Source organism: Tursiops truncatus, chromosome 6 (genome assembly GCF_011762595.2).
Source record: "Tursiops truncatus isolate mTurTru1 chromosome 6, mTurTru1.mat.Y, whole genome shotgun sequence".
NCBI lineage: Eukaryota > Metazoa > Chordata > Mammalia > Artiodactyla > Delphinidae > Tursiops > Tursiops truncatus.
Window position 1 is genome coordinate 94,966,813 of NC_047039.1, and position 18,141 is coordinate 94,984,953.

The 18,141-nt window shown below is 44.9% G+C and overlaps 2 protein-coding genes across 2 annotated transcripts in view; both read right to left on the reverse strand.

Annotated features, from left to right (window-relative positions):
- ZFP37 (ZFP37 zinc finger protein) overlaps positions 1 to 10,271 on the reverse strand; it is an 83,205-nt gene extending 72,934 nt beyond the window's left edge. The window contains 3 exon segments of the mRNA XM_073806428.1: positions 5,185 to 5,316; positions 5,626 to 5,752; positions 9,952 to 10,271. Of these exon segments, the coding sequence (XP_073662529.1) occupies positions 5,185 to 5,316; positions 5,626 to 5,752; positions 9,952 to 10,164 (472 nt within the window). The 5' untranslated portion in view covers positions 10,165 to 10,271.
- Positions 10,272 to 14,287: 4,016 nt separating this feature from the next.
- Positions 14,288 to 16,759, reverse strand: LOC141279032 (uncharacterized). The gene is made up of 3 exons (XM_073806938.1): positions 16,671 to 16,759; positions 15,735 to 15,898; positions 14,288 to 15,423 (listed from the first exon to the last, which is right to left on the reverse strand). Exons 1-3 carry the CDS (start codon positions 16,757 to 16,759, stop codon positions 15,026 to 15,028), a joined length of 651 nt encoding a protein of 216 aa, XP_073663039.1. The 3' UTR covers positions 14,288 to 15,025.
- Positions 16,760 to 18,141: the final 1,382 nt, after the last annotated feature.

Sequence of the window (18,141 nt, forward strand, 5' to 3'; positions counted from 1 at the left end):
CCCATGACCTCAGAAAGAAAGAGATAAAAAGTGAATAGTTGTTTTACTAGTAAAAGAACATTACATGGATAAAGTGAAAACTGAGTTCAAACAGAAAAGAGTTATGGTGTTTGAATATACAGCCAGGAAATACTATTACTTTTATGGAGAACTTGTAAGAGATTAGTTCCCATGGAGTAGATCAATTTTTATAAGTATACATAAGAATTGGAGTTGCCAGCTGCTTTTTCATTTAGGAAATTTGAAGTGATGCAAGCATCCTGAGAGAAAGAGTATAACAAGAACTTTTTTTTTTTTTTTTTTGGCAGTACACGGGCCTCTCACTGTTGTGGCCTCTCCCGTTGCGGAGCACAGGCTCCGGATGCGCAGGCTCAGCGGCCATGGCTCACGGGCCCAGCCGCTCCACGGCATGTGGGATCTTCCTGGACCGGGGCATGAACCCGCGTCCCCTGCATCGGCAGGCGGACTCTCAACCACTGCACCACCAGGGAAGCCCAACAAGAACTTTTACGTAGCATGACAAGGCTGCATCTTCCAATGTCCAAGGATGCTGGGGAGGATGGAGGCAAATCTCCTTCTGGGAAGAAAGGGATCAAAACTCAAACCTTTCCCCTTGAGGTGTAACATTATAAGAACCTCTTATTATGATGATTTGGGCTGGTCCCAACTGACATTGGCCAGCTGGAAAAGATATAAAGCACCACAAGAGAAATTTACCATGAGGGAGGGGAGGAGGCTCTGAACTAGTGAACTGGTATAATAATAGGGTAATACTAGGGGAGAGCTGGGTCTGGCAGAGCATGTAATTAAGGCTATAAGCTTGTCCTGAATCTGAGACAGTAACTAAGACATGAATTTTAAGCTAAAATGACTGTAACTTCAGAAACTGAAGCATGGAGCTCATTAGACCCAGCAAATCATTGGAGGTAATAGAACAGTCCTTCCTTGAAGAAACTTCAAGGATGATAGAAGAACCTGAGCCAAGAATAGAGTCACTGTAGCAATGACAAAAATGTATGTATTAAATGACTCAGGATTATTTTTTGGTTGTAACACCAAGTATCAGCGAGAAAAGTGAAGACAGCCAAAACTGGAGCCACTAATGCACGGATCAAAAATTCTATGAAGGACTTCTCTGGTGGCTCAGTGGTTGAGAATCCGCCTGCCAATGCAGGGGACACGGGTTTGAGCCCTGGTCCGGGAAGATCCCACATGCCGTGGAACAACTAAGCCCGTGCACTGCAACTACTGAGTCTGTGCTCTAGAGCCCGTGAGCCACAACTACTGAGCCATCATGCCACAACTACTGAAGCCCGGGAGCCTAGAGCCTGTGTTCTGCAACAAGAGAAGCCACTGCAATGAGAAACCTGCACACAGCAATGAAGAGTAGCCCCTGCTCACCACAACTAGAGAAAGCCTGCGCGCAGCAACGAAGACACAACGCAGCCAAAAATAAATAAATAGAATAAAATAAACAAAAACAAACAAACAAAGAAAACTCTATGAAGTCTCTTCATTTGTCATTTGAAGGACTGGTCCCTCTGGTCTTGGGAAATTCATGGAGTCTTGAAAAATTCAATGTTAGAAGAAACTTAAAAAGATATTGTGGACATTCTGCTAATTTGGGGACTGAAGTGATATATAATAACTGAATATTTTAATGTTTGGTGGCAACATCTAAGATGAATATTTTTAAGGGGGGGATTTAATAAGCTACCTAATAATTGGAGCAATTTAGGTATGGGACAATATGAATATAATTTGGGTGATGTCAGTCAGAACTGAGGGGGGAAAAAGAATCAGGAACTGAGGAAAGGATAGTAAGAGGGAAGGCAGAGAGCAAGGATTCATGGGAACTCCATGGCAGACAGGCCTAAAATCTGACCCTGATAAAAACAAGGAAGGTGTAAGGAAGCTCTAATTTAGAAAGAAAGATAAAGCTTTCAATTTCTGACCATCTGAGAATAAGCTATCCAGTAAGGAGGTAAAATATAAGACAAAGGAATTGAAGATTTATCTGGACAAGATAAATTTATCTTGGAAGTCACCAGTATAGGATAAATAGCTTGTATTTACACAATAGATTATTCCTTTGAGGAAAACAGAATTTAAAAAAAGAATAGATAGTAGAAGACAAAACCTTAGGGACACTTCAAAGTGAGAAAGAAGAGAATCTGGTGAAAAAACTGGTAAAGGAACACTTAAACGATAAAATCAGATTCAAGTGGTATAATTCAAGCTAGGTGGGCAAGAATTTCAGGCTGATCAAAACTATTAAAATATGCACTGGAAGGTTACCACTGCTGACTTTAAAGTCAGAAATTGTTAGAGGCATGGATCCTATGGAATTTGACTGCAAGGGTTAGGGAGAAAATGGAAATAATGCTGGTGGTATAGACCACAGATCTAGAGCATTTCACAGTGAAAGGGGGGAAATGGAAAGTAATGAGGGGCAGGAGGATTACACCAAGAGATCTGGATAGAGGACAGATTTAAGAATGCCTGAATCTCTAAGGAGAGGAATTTGATACTATGGGGTCTAAGAGTGTGGGTGGATGAAGGGAGAAAAGCTGAGGATATTAGGAAAAGGGAGGATAATTTTAAAAAGCATTGCTTTAGAGAGGTAAGCAGGAATGGGATTACTTAAGAAAACAGCTAAAAGGGTTCACTGCTCTTTCTCAAAACTGAGCAACAGAGAGCATGGATGAGGAAAGATGGCTATGTGGAAGGGTCAGTTAGGCATCTGATGGTCTGGTATCCAAGGTTTAGAGCCCTGTTTTTCACCTTTTTTCCTACCACAACCCGAGTGGTATGGCAGACTGTATTATTGTTCCCTGTGGATTACACCTCCCAGCCCCACTGTATGGCCATTTGAATCCTCCCTGTGAAAGGAGTATACGTTCCTACCCAGTTGAACTCGGGAGTGGCCAGGTGATCTGCTCTGACTAATGAACCAATAAAATGTAAGCAGAAAGAGATATCTACCACATCCAATCAGTGATTTTAAGTCATCATATGGTTCCACTCCCTCTTCATTGCCTCTGTAATGAGACCAGAATTGGCCAAATAGGGACTGCTGTTTCAGTGTAGGTCACAAGACAATGTGGAAAAGGGCTGCAGCTTGAGCAAGAAACAAATCTTTCTTTTTTTGTTGTTTTTGTTTGTTTGTTTGTTTTGCGGCACACGGGCCTCTCACCGCTGTGGCCTCTCCCGCCGTGGAGCACAGGCTCCGGACGCGCAGGCTCAGCGGCCATGGCTCACGGGCCCTGCCGCTCCGCGGCATGTGGGATCTTCCCAGACCGGGGCATGAACCCGTGTCCCCTGCATCAGCAGGTGGACCCCCAACCACTGTGCCACCAGGGAAGCCCCAAATCTTTCTTTTTGTAGGCCACTAAGATTTGGGGGTCTTTCTTTAATGGGACGTAACTTAGACTAAGCTGACTGATACAAATGGTATAAGCAAATCCCCATAAGTCACATTGGCGCCCAACTACAGTGAATCTCCTATGAGAACCTCTCATGTGGACAGGTTCACAGAAGGAAGAGATATTAGAATCTCCAAGGTTGGAGAATCTTTGTAGTTTGAACTCTTTTTCCCCCAGGAGATTTTGATATTTTTCTACTGCTACTTCCTAGGATCTATAAGACGAATTTAAGAATAAATTATTCGAAGAATTCCAAACCCATGCACCTATGGTCAATTAATCTATGACAAAGGAGGCAAGAATATACAATGGAGAAAAGACAGTTCTCTTCAATAAGTGGTACTGGGAAAACTAGACAGCTACATGTAAAAGAATGAAATTAGAACATTCTCTAACACCATACACAAAAATAAACTCAAAATGGATTAAAGACCTAAATATAAGATCAGATACTATAAAACTCCTAGAGGAAAACACAGGCAGAACAATCTTTGACATAAACTGCAGCAATATCTTTTGGGACCTTCTCCTAGAGTAATAGAAATAAAAGCAAAAATAAACAAATGGGACCAAATTAAACTTAAAAGCTTTTGCACAGCACAGGAAACCATAAACAAAATGAAAAGACAATCTACAGAATGGGAGAAAATATTTGCAAACTATGCAACCAACAAGGGATTAATCTCCAAAATACAAAAACAGCTCATACAGCTCAATATCAAAAAAAAAAAGCAAAAAACAACCCAATCAAAAAATGGGCCAAAGATCTAAACAGACATTTCTCCAAAGAATACATACAGATGGCCAACAGGCACATGAAAAGATGCTCAACACCGCTAATTATTAGAGAAATTCAAATCAAAACCACAATGAGGTATCACCTCACACCAGTCAGAATGGCCATCAAAAAGTCTACAAATAATAAATGCTGGAGACGATGTGGAGAAAAAGGAACCCTCCAATACTGTTAGTGGGAATGTAAATTGGTACAGCCACTATGGAAGACAGTATGGAGGGTTCTTAAAAAACTAAGAATAGAGCTACCACATGATCCTGCAATCCCACTCCTGGGCATATATCTAGAGAAAACCATAATTTGAAAATATATGCACCCCAATGTTCATTGCAGCACTATTTACAATAGCCAAGACATGGAAGCAACCTAAATGTCCATCAACAGATAAATGGATAAAGAAGATGTGATATATTTATACAATGGAATATTACTCAGCCATAAAAAAGAATGAAATAATGCCATTTGCAGCAACATGGATGGACCTAGAGATTATCATTCTAAGTGAAGTAAACCAGACAGAGAAATACAAATATCATACGATATCGCTTATACGTGGAATCTAAAAAAAAATGATACAAATGAACTGTACAAAACAGAAGCAGACCTACAGACATAGAAAACAAACTTATGGTTACCAAAGGGGAAAGATGGGAGGAAGGGATAATTTAGGAATTTGGGATTAACATATACACACTACTGTATATGAAACAGAAAACCAACAAGGACCTATTGTATAGCACAGGGAAATATACTCAATGTTTTGCAATAGCCTATAAGGGAAAAGAATCTTAAAAAATATATGTATGTATAACTGAATCACTTTGCTGTACGCCTCAAACTAACACAATATTGTATATCAACTATACTTCAATAAAAAGAAAAATATATTTTTTTAAATTAATAAATAATAAAAATGTGAAAAAAAAGAATTCCAAAGTTACCACCAAGAAACTAGGAACTTACTTCCATTGGCTCCTATTCCCTTGGGTCTTGCTATTTCACTCAGACCACCTTGTCTGGGTCTTTTCCCCTTCCCCAGCCATGGCTCTTCTCCTTTTCCCAACTTGGATATGTCTGGTTTGAGAGCTTGATATCCTATTCATGAGAAAAGATAGAAATTGAGTGTTAGAACAACAAACATTCCAGAAATCAAGCCCTACCATTTAAGCTTCAGAGCTTTTAAAGGATAAAAGAACACACGGCTTCTGAAATTTCACAGTGCAGATGTCCATGTACCCCATCTGAGTAGATCCTCCATTTTCAAGGCAGAGGAGCACAAGTATTCTGACTAGTACCCAAAAGGGATTAAAACTCTTTGATTCATAAAAATTAAGGATAAACTTATCCAAGGACTTCAGAGAGAAGGCATCACAGTAGGCACACTTTGAATTACTTTGTCCTTACCCATTGAGGCTAGGTTGCTGTAATTCTCCAGCATCACATCCTTGTACAGGCTCTTTTGAGCAGGATCTAGTTGCTCCCATTCCTTCTTGGTAAAGGCCATAGTCACATCTTTGAATGTTACCGATCCCTGTAATAGCACATTCCTAGTTCAGTCCAATGTTATCCACATCAGTGAAAGATGCAGACAATAATGACTTTCTCTTACCTTGACCATTCACTGATGATCATAATGTTATACACGGGGCTTATTTTTTTACCCAATTTTGCATTTTTGTTTTTGAGAGACAAAAATCATATTAAGAAATGTCCCTATAATGGACTCAATGTTTGTGTCCCCCCAATTCGTTGTTGAAACCTTGCCCTCCAATGTGATGATATTAGGAGATAGGGCCTTTGGGAGATAATTAGGATTCAATGAGATCATGAGAGGGGAGACTTCATGAATGGGATCAGTGCCCTTATAAGAGTCATGAGAGAGCTTGCTTCCTGTCTCTGCTCTTTCTGCCAAGTAAGGATCCAACAAGAAGTCTGAAACCTGGAAGAGGGCTGTCGCCAGATCCCGACCCGATGTCGGACTTCTAGCCTCCAGAACTGTCAGAAACAAATTTCTGTTGTTTATAAGCCACTTAGTCTACGGTACTTTGAAAAAAAATCCTATGATTATCAGAGAGAGACAATTACAACAAACAAACCAGAATCAGTCTTCATCTTTTCTTCTGTAACTAAAGACTATGGAGGAGTGTTTATAGAGTTCTGAGGTAGAAGAATCGAGACCCTTGGTTTTTATGACCAGTCAAAAAATCATTTATGTTTGGAAGCAAAAGTAAGGTATTTTAGGCATGTAAGGATGCAGAAAGTATATTACCTATGTACTTTAGAAATAAAGAGAAGGAGGGAGGGAGAAACTGGGAATGTGGTAGGAAGAGGAGAGACAGGAGGAGAAGAAGAAGAGGAATGATTTTTAAAAGAAGGAAAATTGGATCAGAATAAAGATTTCAAGATTGGGAAAGACTTGAGCATATACAAGAGAGAACTACGAATAATAAAACCAGTAAAATGTCCAGTTACATCCAAGTAACTTGATAACGTTCTTGTGCAATTGTTATAAAAGTAACCTTAAAATCAAGAGGCATGATGTAAGAAAAATAAGCAGGCATATAACTGGTTGGGGACGGGGAGAAATTAAAGCATGTTAAACTTCTCCTCTTATTAGGCAGCTACTGGAGAATTCTGAAACTGATAAGTATACATTCAAACATGTCTGTTTAACATTTAAAGATCACCCCTGACCGCCATAAGCCACCAATAAATTAGCTGCATGTGTCACCAATCTCTGACCTCACAAACGTCGTCACTGATTCCTATAACTCCCGTCATTAATTGTCACTGGCCTCCCAATCACTGAGCCAGCATGGCCCTTCCTAATCACTAAGCCTATAATTCCAAAATTACTGATCCCAACAAACTCCCAATCACTAACAGCAACAGATCTCCCCAGTCACTTGCCGCACAAACACTCTGATTACATATTCCCACAGGTTCCTCAACTATTGATACCAGTGGAACATATCAATCTCCATCTCTGATATCACCCCAAATCCTATCAATCTCCAGTCACTGATGCCAACAGAACTCTCAAACAGTGCCTTTTACAGAAACTCTAATCACTGCCAGTAAACTTCACTACACGCTCACCCTCTTTAGCCATTCCCTTTGCCTGCTTGCTTTAACCAAAACCTACCTGTCTCCTGAGGACTCTGTTCCCTTACAGTGATCCCCGTGGAGGTTGTTTGCCCACCTCCACCCCAACCCATGTACCTCAGGGCCTGAAAATGAAGTAAATTATACTTTCAACAGTTTTTCACTCATCCTTCAAAATCCCTAACTCGTTTAAAGTATCACCAGACTTTAACCCATTAATAGTCTGGTTCGATGATTCACTAGAAGGACTCACAGTGTTCAGCATATAGCTGTACTCATAGTTATGATTTAGCACAGCAAAAGAATTCAGTGCAAAATCAGCTGGAAAAAGCTGCATGAGGTGAAGTCCAGAGGAAGCCAGGAACAAGTTTCCAAGAGTCCTCTCCCAGTAGAGTCACACAGTACATACTTAATTCTTTCAGAAATGAGTTGTGCTAACACATGTGAAATGTTGTTTACCAAACGATGCTACTAACAAGGGCTTAATTTCTAAAATATACAAACAGCTCATAGAACTCAAAAAAAAAAAAAAACCCAATAAAAAAATAGGCAGGGCTTCCCTGGTGGCGCAGTGGTTGAGAGTCCACCTGCCGATGCAGGGGACTCGGGTTCGTGCCCTGGTCCGGGAGGATCCCACGTGCCGCGGAGCGTCTTGGCCCGTGAGCCATGGCCGCTGGGCCTGCGCGTCCGGAGCCTGTGCTCCGCGGCGGGAGAGGCCACAGCGGTGAGAGGCCCGCGCACCGCAAAAAAAAAAAAAAAAAAAAAATAGGCAGAAGACCTAAATGGACATTTCTCCAAAGAAGACATAAAGATGGCCAATAGGCAGATGAAAAAATGTTCAACGTTGCTAATTATTAGAGAAATGCAAATCAAAACTACAATGAGGTATTACCTCATACTGGTCAGACGACCATCATTAAAAAGTCTACAAATAATAAATTCTGGAGAGAGTGTGGAGAAAAGGGAACCCTCCTACACTATTGGTAGGAATGTAAATTGGTGCAGCCACTATGGAGAACAGTATGGAGGTTCCTTAAGAAACTAAAAATAGAGTTGTCATAGGATCCAGCAATCCCACTACTCTTGGGCATATATTCAGAAAAGATGAAAACTCTAATTCGAAAAGATACATGCACCCCTATGTTCACTGCAGCACTATTTACAATGGCCAAGACATGGAAACAGCCTAAATGTGTGTTGACAGATGAATGCATAAAGAAGATGTAGTGTATATATATATATATACCCACACACATACAATGGAATACCACTCAACCATATAAAAGAATGAAATAATGCCATTTGCAGCAACATGGATGGACCTAGAGATTATCATACTAAGTGAAGTAAGTCAGACAAACACCATGATATCACTTATATGTGGAATCTAAAATATGACACAAATGAACTTATTTACAAAACAGAAACAGACTCACAGACATTGAAAACAAACTTAGATTACCAAAGGGGAAAGGGGGTGGGGGAGGGATAAATTAGGAGTTTGGGATTCGCAGATACAAACTACTATATGTAAAATAGATAAACAACAAGGTCCTACTGTATAGCACAGCGAATTATATTCAATGTCTTGTAATAAACCATAATGGAAAAGAATATGAAAAAGAATATATGTGTATATGTATATTTTTTTTTCACTTTGCTGTACACCAGAAACTAACACAACATCGTAAATCAACTATACTTCAATTTAAAAAAATGTTGTTTACCAATGCTTGGTAAACAACATTTTTAGGGGTTGGTCAAATAGGCACTCTCTGCCTAGCATATACAAAAGTCCCAGATTCCCAGAAGGAAATCAGACATTCAGCATAAACCACATTGTTTACATAGTTTAGGCACAGTGAGCCACTTTTAAAATTCCCGGGAATAGCGGGAACTCTCCTGAAATCTAAGTTCTCGGATGTTGGCCAAAGGTTAACCTTGCAATCAGACCTTTCTAAGGACAGCTGTTTCAGGTCTTTCATGTCAACTTTTCTGCACAGTCATCCTCCCTCATTCACTGAAAACTTTAACACCAGATCCCTTTTCACCACAGCCCTGCACTATCTCTATATCGATGCAGAAGAGCCTTTCAACATCCTGGCCTATTGTAAACCATCATCATCATCTCTTCGCTTTAACTACTGCAATAAGCTACTAACTGACCTCCCTGCACCTCTGCACGCAGCCCGGGACAATCCAGTCTAACTACCAAAGGCACCGTAATCGCTGGCTCCCCTAGAGGTTCCCAGTTGCGACCCCCACAGACTCCCCAATCTTTGATACACCCCAAAGCCCCCATTTCTGATCCCCATGGCCTCCCAAACTCTGACTTTCCAGGGGCCGCCACAGACCCCTCCCCTCCAACCACTGTCACCGTATATCCCTCAAACACTGATTTCCTCAAACTGCAGCAGTCACGGACTCCACAGACACCTCCCAAGCACTACTCCATCGATCCCTGAGTGTGCTAACACCATCCCCCCACCCCTGCAAGAGGCCCTCCAGTACCGACTCCAACTCCCGAATCACCTATCTTCACAGACTACAGTAACCCTCCAGTCACTGACGCCCGATTCGACCGCAGCTGACCACCAGACCACCCCTCCCCATCATCGCGCTCACCGCGGCGCTGCCCCCGGGCTCCGACACAGCCATCTCCGGGGGACACCCGGCCTGTCCCGTCGTCCCTACACTCCTCCTCCGGTCCGCGGTGTCTGGCTTTGTCAGGATCAGGGGGCAAGCGGAGGCCGACATGGCGGCCCCCCAGAGCGCGGCCTCTGCCAGTTCGGCAGCTGCGATGGCGCCGCCCCTGGGTATCCGCCCGGGCGCGGCCATCTTGACCGAGTCGCCGCCGTACAGTGGGGACCTGGCGCTCTCGGCGGGCTCAGAGGTGGGTGGCCCGGCTAGCTGAGATGGTCTCGCAGTGGTGAGGTGCAAGCGGGCAAAACCTGGCTCGGAGACTGCTCCCTGCAGAGTGCTTCACTGTGCCTGACAACCCAGCCCCGGCGCTCAAAGGTTTCAACACTTGAGGACAGAATTTGGAGTTGCTTTTCCCAGTCAGTGCAGCCAGCTGCGGGGAAACCGGGAATCGCACTGCCTACCGCAGACTCCAGAAAGCTGGGATGATGAGAGAAATTGGAGGGAAAAAGAAGAAAAAGCCCAATGGGGCAGACGCCATTGTTTTATAGAGAGAGAACGCTAATCTTTGAAATATATGTCTCTTCATTTATGGTATAAGAACAATGAGAAAACATGAAGCATCAGATTAAGTGAATACATCAATCCTCAGGGAGAACCAGTTTGATGGTGATGTTTCAGCCAAATAATCAAGCCCAAATAATCAAGCAATTGGAGTAGAAATAGTTTCTCAATGGGCTAGTTCATGTACAAACTTCGTTCATTTAACAGTTATTTGTTGAGCTTTTATACTATATGCAGACTAGGTTGCTTGGGTTTGCTAGGTAATGAGAAAACTGGAGATTCAGACACAGCCTTTGTTCACCCTTGTGGAATTTACAATGAGGCAGAGGGCTGGTAAAGTTATCACAAATATATTGTTCTTTTTTCCAGAGCCAAACATACCCTGTTTTGCACCTTCAACTTTTATGTGCTAAAAAAAAACCCAAAATACAACGGAGTAAATTAGAAGATCTAATTGGCTTTATTAAACGATTCATCAATGGGGCAGCATCCTATCTGGCAAACAGAAAGGCCATCTGAGGAGTTGTACAAAATGGGGAGCTTTTAAAGGCAGAAAGGGGCTGGGACAGGGGAGTCAAAAACAAAACAAAGGATTATTTCAAGCAAGGTCACTTTCCTTTGAGGAAAAGGCGGGGGGTGTCCCCAGGCCCAGCAATGCTTTCCTAGTCTTCTGACATCAACTCTAGGGCTTAGCAAAATATGTTGTAAATATTATGATGCATAGAATCCTAATATGGCCCCCATTAACTCCGCTCCCTAGCGTAATACCTTTGTGAGATCTCCTAACTTTCAATGCAAGAGGAACCTGTGGTTTGGTGGAATATTACTTCCATGATTAGATCCCAAATCAGTTGACTCTGAGTTGATAAAAATGGAGATAATCTTGGTGGGGCTGATTTAATTCGGTGAGTCCTTAAAAGTGGCTAGACCCTTCCAGAAGTCAGAAATTCCAAAATTCCAAATGTGAGAAGGCCTGTGGAAGGAGCCACATGGCACGGACCTGAGAGCAGCGGCTGAGGACTGAGAGTGCTTTTTGGTCTACCACTGGCAAGACAACATGGACCTCAGTTCCACGACTGCAGAGCAAATGTTTCTGACAAAAACCTGAGGGAGCTTGGAAGGATATCTTTCTCTAGTGGAGCCCGAGATGAGGACACAATCACCCAACACCTTGATTTCAACTTTGTGTGCCCTTGAACAGAGCCCAGCCATACAATGCCCAGACTTCTGATGTCCTGAAACACTGATATAATAAATCTGTGTTGTTTTAATCCAGTAATTAGTGATAATTTGCTCTGCAGCAATAGAAAACTAAGGACTCAGCGAAAATTGAAGGATAATTGTGATTGAGATTCCTCTTCATCTACTGGAGACACAGCACCTCCCCTGTGTCCGTGACAGAGCATCTTTGAGCCTCACCTTCTTGGTGTGAGCAGTTGACGCCCATCCTCCTCAGATAAAGTCCTGACTTTGTCCTTACAGTACAGTCCAAAGAGGTCCATTACTTACAGCAAAAAAAAAATAGGGGCTTCCCTGGTGGTGCAGTGGTTGAGAGTCCGCCTGCCGATGCAGGGGACACGGGTTCGTGCCCCGGTCCGGGAAGATCCCACATGCCGCGGAGTGGCTGGGTCCGGGAAGATCCCACATGCCGCGGAGTGGCTGGGTCCGTGAGCCATGGTTGCTGAGTCTGCGTGTCCGGAGCCTGTGCTCCGCAACGGAAGAGGCCACAACAGTGAGAGGCCCGTGTACCGCGAAAAAAAAAACCCAAAAATTCTACTTTCTATCTGATCCCAGCTAGTTGTGAGAGAAGAGAGGCAGTCCAGTTTCTCCAGACTTTGCTTTAACAATATCAGTGTTTCCTCACCAATCCAAACAAGTTCCAACCTATCTATAAACAAAATGCTGTCTCTATTGTAACAGCTCTCCAAGCCCTTGATTCTAGTAATTAACTAATCATCCTCACATGGCCCTTAGGGGGCGGTATTCAGAGACAGAAGTGGGTGGAAAAGCATAGGAAAGGCAGGGTATGGATATTCCCTGCACTGAAGAGGAGGAAGGGAAGCAAGGAAGAGGGGAGAGAAATGAAGAAGATGAACGTGGTTGGTGAAAGTAAGTCATGGAATGGTGACGAGGAACTTTCAATCTACCAGAGGAGTTCCATCATTTCTTGGCATGGCAGAGTCCGTCAGTTTCCAGGCTCAGGATAAATAGTGAAAGAGTGAATCTTCTTTTTCTTTTCCTTTTGGCCACACTGTGCTGCATGCTAGATCTTAGTTCCCTGACCAGGGATGGAAGCTGCGTCTCCTGCAGTGGAAGCGTGGAGTCTTAACCACTGGACCGCCACAGAAGTCCCCAAAGAGTGAATCTAACACTTGAATCCATTTTGTCAAGACGGTAAGGATCAGTGTGTGGGTTGTACACTTACATGTGAGCTTTTGTGTATGTGCAGACATTTTCAACTGAGTAAAACAATTGTCATATCAAAGAAAGCCCAGGAAATTGTCTCTGCTTTCCATGATCTCTACTACCTCTTCTGGTCTCATGAGATTCTACCATCTGCACAATTTTAGGTGCCTGACTTAGAAACTCTGTTCCCTCCATTAGCCTGTAGTCTGGCTCTTGACTATAAAGACTTTCTTACAATAGTCTCTAGGAAATGTCCTACCAACGGACCTTGTGTGAGACTTGTCCAGAAAAGTTAAGAGAACTGTGTGATCCCACCTATCAGTGTTTTCTCATGCGTGCATTCAATAATTCATTTTCCACCTGTAGATATCTATTGAACATCTATAATGTGCCAGGTACTAGGCCAGGTATTGTGGATACAATAATGGGAAAAATCTTGAAACGTGGGTCCCATTCAGGGAGCTTAGGATGCAGGGGAGGAGACGAGTATTATTCAAATGAGCACACACAAAATTAGGACTATGATAAGTGCTTCAAAAAAGATACATGGTGCCATGAGAGTATGGATTATAGACTTAGATTTATGTAAATTACCAGGAAGAAAGGACATTTCAGCTGACATTTGAAGGAGGAACAAGAATTAACTATGACAGCATTACAGATTGAATAATTGCATGTGCAAAGCCTAGTGCCATCTCCCAACTCTAATCTTCACAAAGAAGAATCTGGAACCTTCCTTATCTCCCCTAGAGCCCTCCTGGGTCTCAAGAACCTCCTTTGCTCCATCCATTATTGGGTCCTCATTCTTCTCCTTTCTCTTTAAGGGACAGGTTCCCTTGGAGAAAAAGCCTATTTTCCATGTAAAGGACATTGACTCTCATGGTTCGCGTTGCCAGGGCTCTTGCCTGGCAGCCCATCCCACGTCATCCATGTATATCGTTCTATATTATTCAGAGACTGCAGAAGGGCCATGCCGTGCAAGTGGACAACTTTATCGATAGGCACTATACGTCAAGGCACAATACGTCAAATCAGTGAGACACAAAGCTCCAGATAATGTCCAAGGAATTGCTTTTCAGAAAGACATGAGTTCACATTTTTAGGTTGGTTGCTATAAAGATTGCACATGATGGAAATATTCTGTGTCTTGTGGGTGAAGTGGTGGTAACATGGGTTCGAATACATTTGTGAACATTTGCTTGATGTATGCACTTACATGCTGTGGAATCACGTTTAAAGTGAATACAGTGGAGAAAGGAAACAGGAAAATGAAGGGGAAAGGAAGGATTCAGGACACTACCAGAACACTTGTAAGCACATTCACAAAGTCACACTGACAAAGGACTGCCAGAGTAAAAAATTTATTGCAGTACATGGAAAACACAACGGTCCATAGTAAGTAAAAATGTAATTTTACTTTCGACACCAAAAATCTACAAAGTCCCTCCTAGAACCCAGATTGCTCATCTGATATAAAGGTTTGTCCAAGGTAGGTTTCTAAGCGTAACCTCGAAGAAACCCAATCTTTGGTAAAACGCAAAGACAGACAATTGTTCTTTGCAGTGGAACCTACCCCGGAATCGATCTATCTCTACCTCTATCATCTAATCTATCTTATCTATCTATCTCTCTGTCTGTCTCGTCCTCCTTCTCCTTCTCCTCATCCTCCTTTCCCCGTCTCTCTCTCTCCTTTCATTTTCCACATGAAACAGGAAAATATGGAGGGATGAAAAGGCACAAATCACATCACTAAGGTTCGCAGTCTGAACCGCAGAAGAACAGAAGTGTTTTCCTCTGAACGCACATCCTGGCAGCCTGTCTTCTGGACACGGGGACACATCTCCCTGAGCTGGGATGCGGCAGGAGCTGATGTCTGGTGCGTGCTGCACACCGTTCCCGGAACAAGTGGATTTCTGTCCGCTGTGGGGGAAGCTCGTCGCCTCCGGTTACACGATGCTGCCGCGGAGCCTTGCACGGCGAGGTGGCGGCGCGGAGTCCGGCTGGCTCTTGGGCGGAAGGGACCGGCCCTAGGAGGGGCGGGGAGCAGCTGGGTGCGCCCCTAAGGCGATGGCGCCCAGGGCGGGGAGGGCTACGAGCCGGCGGGCCCGGAGCGCGCGGCGAGCAGGGAGTCGAGCGCCGCCAGCGCCCAGTGCAGGGCCGCGCCCACGTGCGCCAGCTGCCAGGCGAGCCAGGCGCGCTGCGCGGCCGTGGGCTCCGTGCGGCCGGTGGACAGCGGCAGGAAGGCGCCTCCCGGGGCCCGCAGCTCGCCCAGGACCACCTCCAGGGCGCCCATCTGGTTGTAGAGATGGGACGTGAGCGCCGCCAGGGGCGCGCGGGCTTCGGGCCCCAGGGTTCCGCAACGGCGTTTGCGGGAGGGGGGCCCGGCCTCCGCCGGGCTGTGCTGGCAGCGTCCCCAGCTCCTGACCCACGCTCGCGATCGGGACCGGGTCCTCCTGCCGTGGAGGCGCCAGGGAGTGTGAGCGGAACCTGCGCGGGAAACAGAACGGGAGGGATTCAGGTGATGCGCGCCGCCCCGTGGGTCAAGGTCACCATCGCCCCTCCCCTGTCTCCACTCCCCAACCCTACGCCCCACACCCCACCACGCCTGACTCTGGTGGCCTCTTCCAGGATCTGCTGGCAACCGGGACCAGGTCCTGGATGCCTTGCTCTCAGCCCTTCTGCCTTCAGGGGCATCTCACCGGGGTCAGGGTCTTTCTCGGCACCCTGGGGGCTTGGCTTGCCCCTCAGGTCCTTCCCTCACAACCTCACCTCTGCCGAGGCCCAGCGCAGACACCTACCTCCTCTGCGGTGAAGTCCCGCTCTGGAGGAGTCGGGCTGCTCCTTAGCTCTCCGGGGGGCTGGGGGTTGTCGTCCCCTCACCTTCTTTTCTCCAGGTCTGTTTCCTTGGTGACGACTGTCAGGGGAGCCATGGGGCTTCTCCCCCGCTTGTGCCTGGTGACCGCTGTGGGTGGAGAGGAGGAGAGGAGTGAGTGTTCCCTGACCTACCTCTGGAACGTGCGGGGAGTGGATTAGAGGAGATTCCAAGTCCCACGGCTCCGCCCACCTCCATTCCACCCCATCCCCCAAGCTCTGGTTTCCTCCTGCTCCCCACAGCCTCCATGGGCAGCTCCCTAGGGCCGGGCCTTTCCTGTCGCTGTGGCAGCTCCTGAGCTGCCTGGCAGGCATGCCCCTCCCTCAAGTGCAGCCCCCGAGGATGGCACAGCTGGTAGAGAGCCCCGGGTCACAGGGAATCGGGCCTTCACCTTGGGTTTCTCTCACCGCTTGCAGTGGTGTGAATGTCACGTCTGGCACATGTTCCTTTGCTCCTTAGCCCAATATCTTGTGTCTCCCAAAGCCTCTCAAGCGTCACTCAAAACAAATGTCTGCAAAAAAGAACCTAGAATTTTACTTCCTTTGCTCTGACAGCCCTCTCGGGTCTCAATGCTTCCTATTGCTCTCCGTCTTTCTGAGGGATGTGCATCTCCTCCCTTCTGTTTTAGAGACAGGTTCTCCTTGGAGCAAAGCCTTCCATTTTCCCTGTGGGAAAGACCTTTTCTCTGCTGGCCAGGCCGCCTGCCACTTGCTGCCCCTGCCATTTCATCCAAGCCTCCCAGCTGAGCCACAGGTCTGGAGGCCTGGGGAGTGGGAATGACTAGGCCAGCAGAGGCCCTGGCCTTTTATGGCTTCCCAGCAGCCCACTGCCGGGTCTCAGATTGGTGCGCCGGAGACCACACCCACCAAAGAGAATTGCAATGATGAGGTTAAGGGCTGTCTGGGCGATCCCACTGCCTTCCTTGGTCCTCAGGACGTTGTAGCTGTACATTTCAGAGCATTTCGGCTCTCTGCTGTATGTTAACTTCACAAAAGGGCACTTGTTTTCTGGTTCGTTTCACGGTGCTTTTTATCTGTTTGTTTCACCAGTTGTGTGTGTGTCTGCATGTGTTAGCATGGGCCACTCTTATGCCAGGGGTCAACAAGGTGTTGGTATAAAGGACGAGAAAACCTTTTGGTCTGTTTTACTTGCATTCCCTTTGGCCCCTACTCAGGTCTGCCATCCTGACAGGAATGCCACCATAGACACTACAGGATGAAAGACTGTGGTTAGGCCCCAAAATAATGTTTTTACCAAACTTGGGGCAATATCAGCCATTATATCTTCAAATATTTTGTATGTCCCATTTTCTCCTCACTCTCCTTTGGAACTTCATCTGCATATATGTAAGACATTTTTTTTTTGTCCCACAGGTCACAGGTTAATGTCTTTTCATCATTTTTCTCTCACTTGTTTGATCATATCTACTGATCTATTTCAAGTCAATGACTCTTTCCCCTGTAATTTACATTTGTCAAATTTATCCTGTGAATTTCAAATTTCAGACATTGTATTTTTCAGTTCGAGAGTTTTCTTTTGGTTTTTCAGTGACAAGGATGATTGAGCATTCTTCAGTTCCGTCCCTTGTGTTTAGTTTTTGAATTTACACCTTAGGGAAGATAAGCTTAGGATACAACTTGTACCAACAAGAAATTTGGCTTTTATTTCCCTAAAACCTATATTGGCATAAACACACAAAAATTACTGTATGTTGCCCTCATAAGAAAAAAAGAGTAAAATGACCCGATCCAGGCGGCTCCCTTAGGATCCTGATCACTGGCTGTAAGTGAATGACGTTCCTCCCCCATCTCTATCTGAATATCCTCCTTCAGTACTTCTCAAACTGGAACCTGCATCAGAATCTCTTGGAGGGCCTTGGAACACAGATCACATGGCCCCGCCCCCAGTGCTCTGACCCTCTAGGTCTGGATGGAAGCCTGATATTTACATCTGTAACAAATTCCCAAGTGATGGTGATACTGCTGGTCCTGGGATCACATTTTGTGAACCACTCACCTACTTGGTAGAATTTAAAAGACAAAGGCACATTCTCCTTGAGGTTACTCATCTCACATGGTCCTGTGAGATATGGACTGAAGTGAGCCTTCCAGAATGGGGATGGGGGGCAAGGCGAGTCCTTTCCTCTCTTCACATTAGCATAGATTAGATGGTCATTTTTCTACTTAGAAATGCCGTGAGTAGAGACTATTAAAACCAACCAACCAACCAGCCAATGCCAGATGCTCCGATATAACTGCCTTAGGGAAAGTGATCAAAAAACAATTTTTTTTTTTCTGGAAGGGCTTCTGTGCTCATGGCGTGTGGCTGAGGGA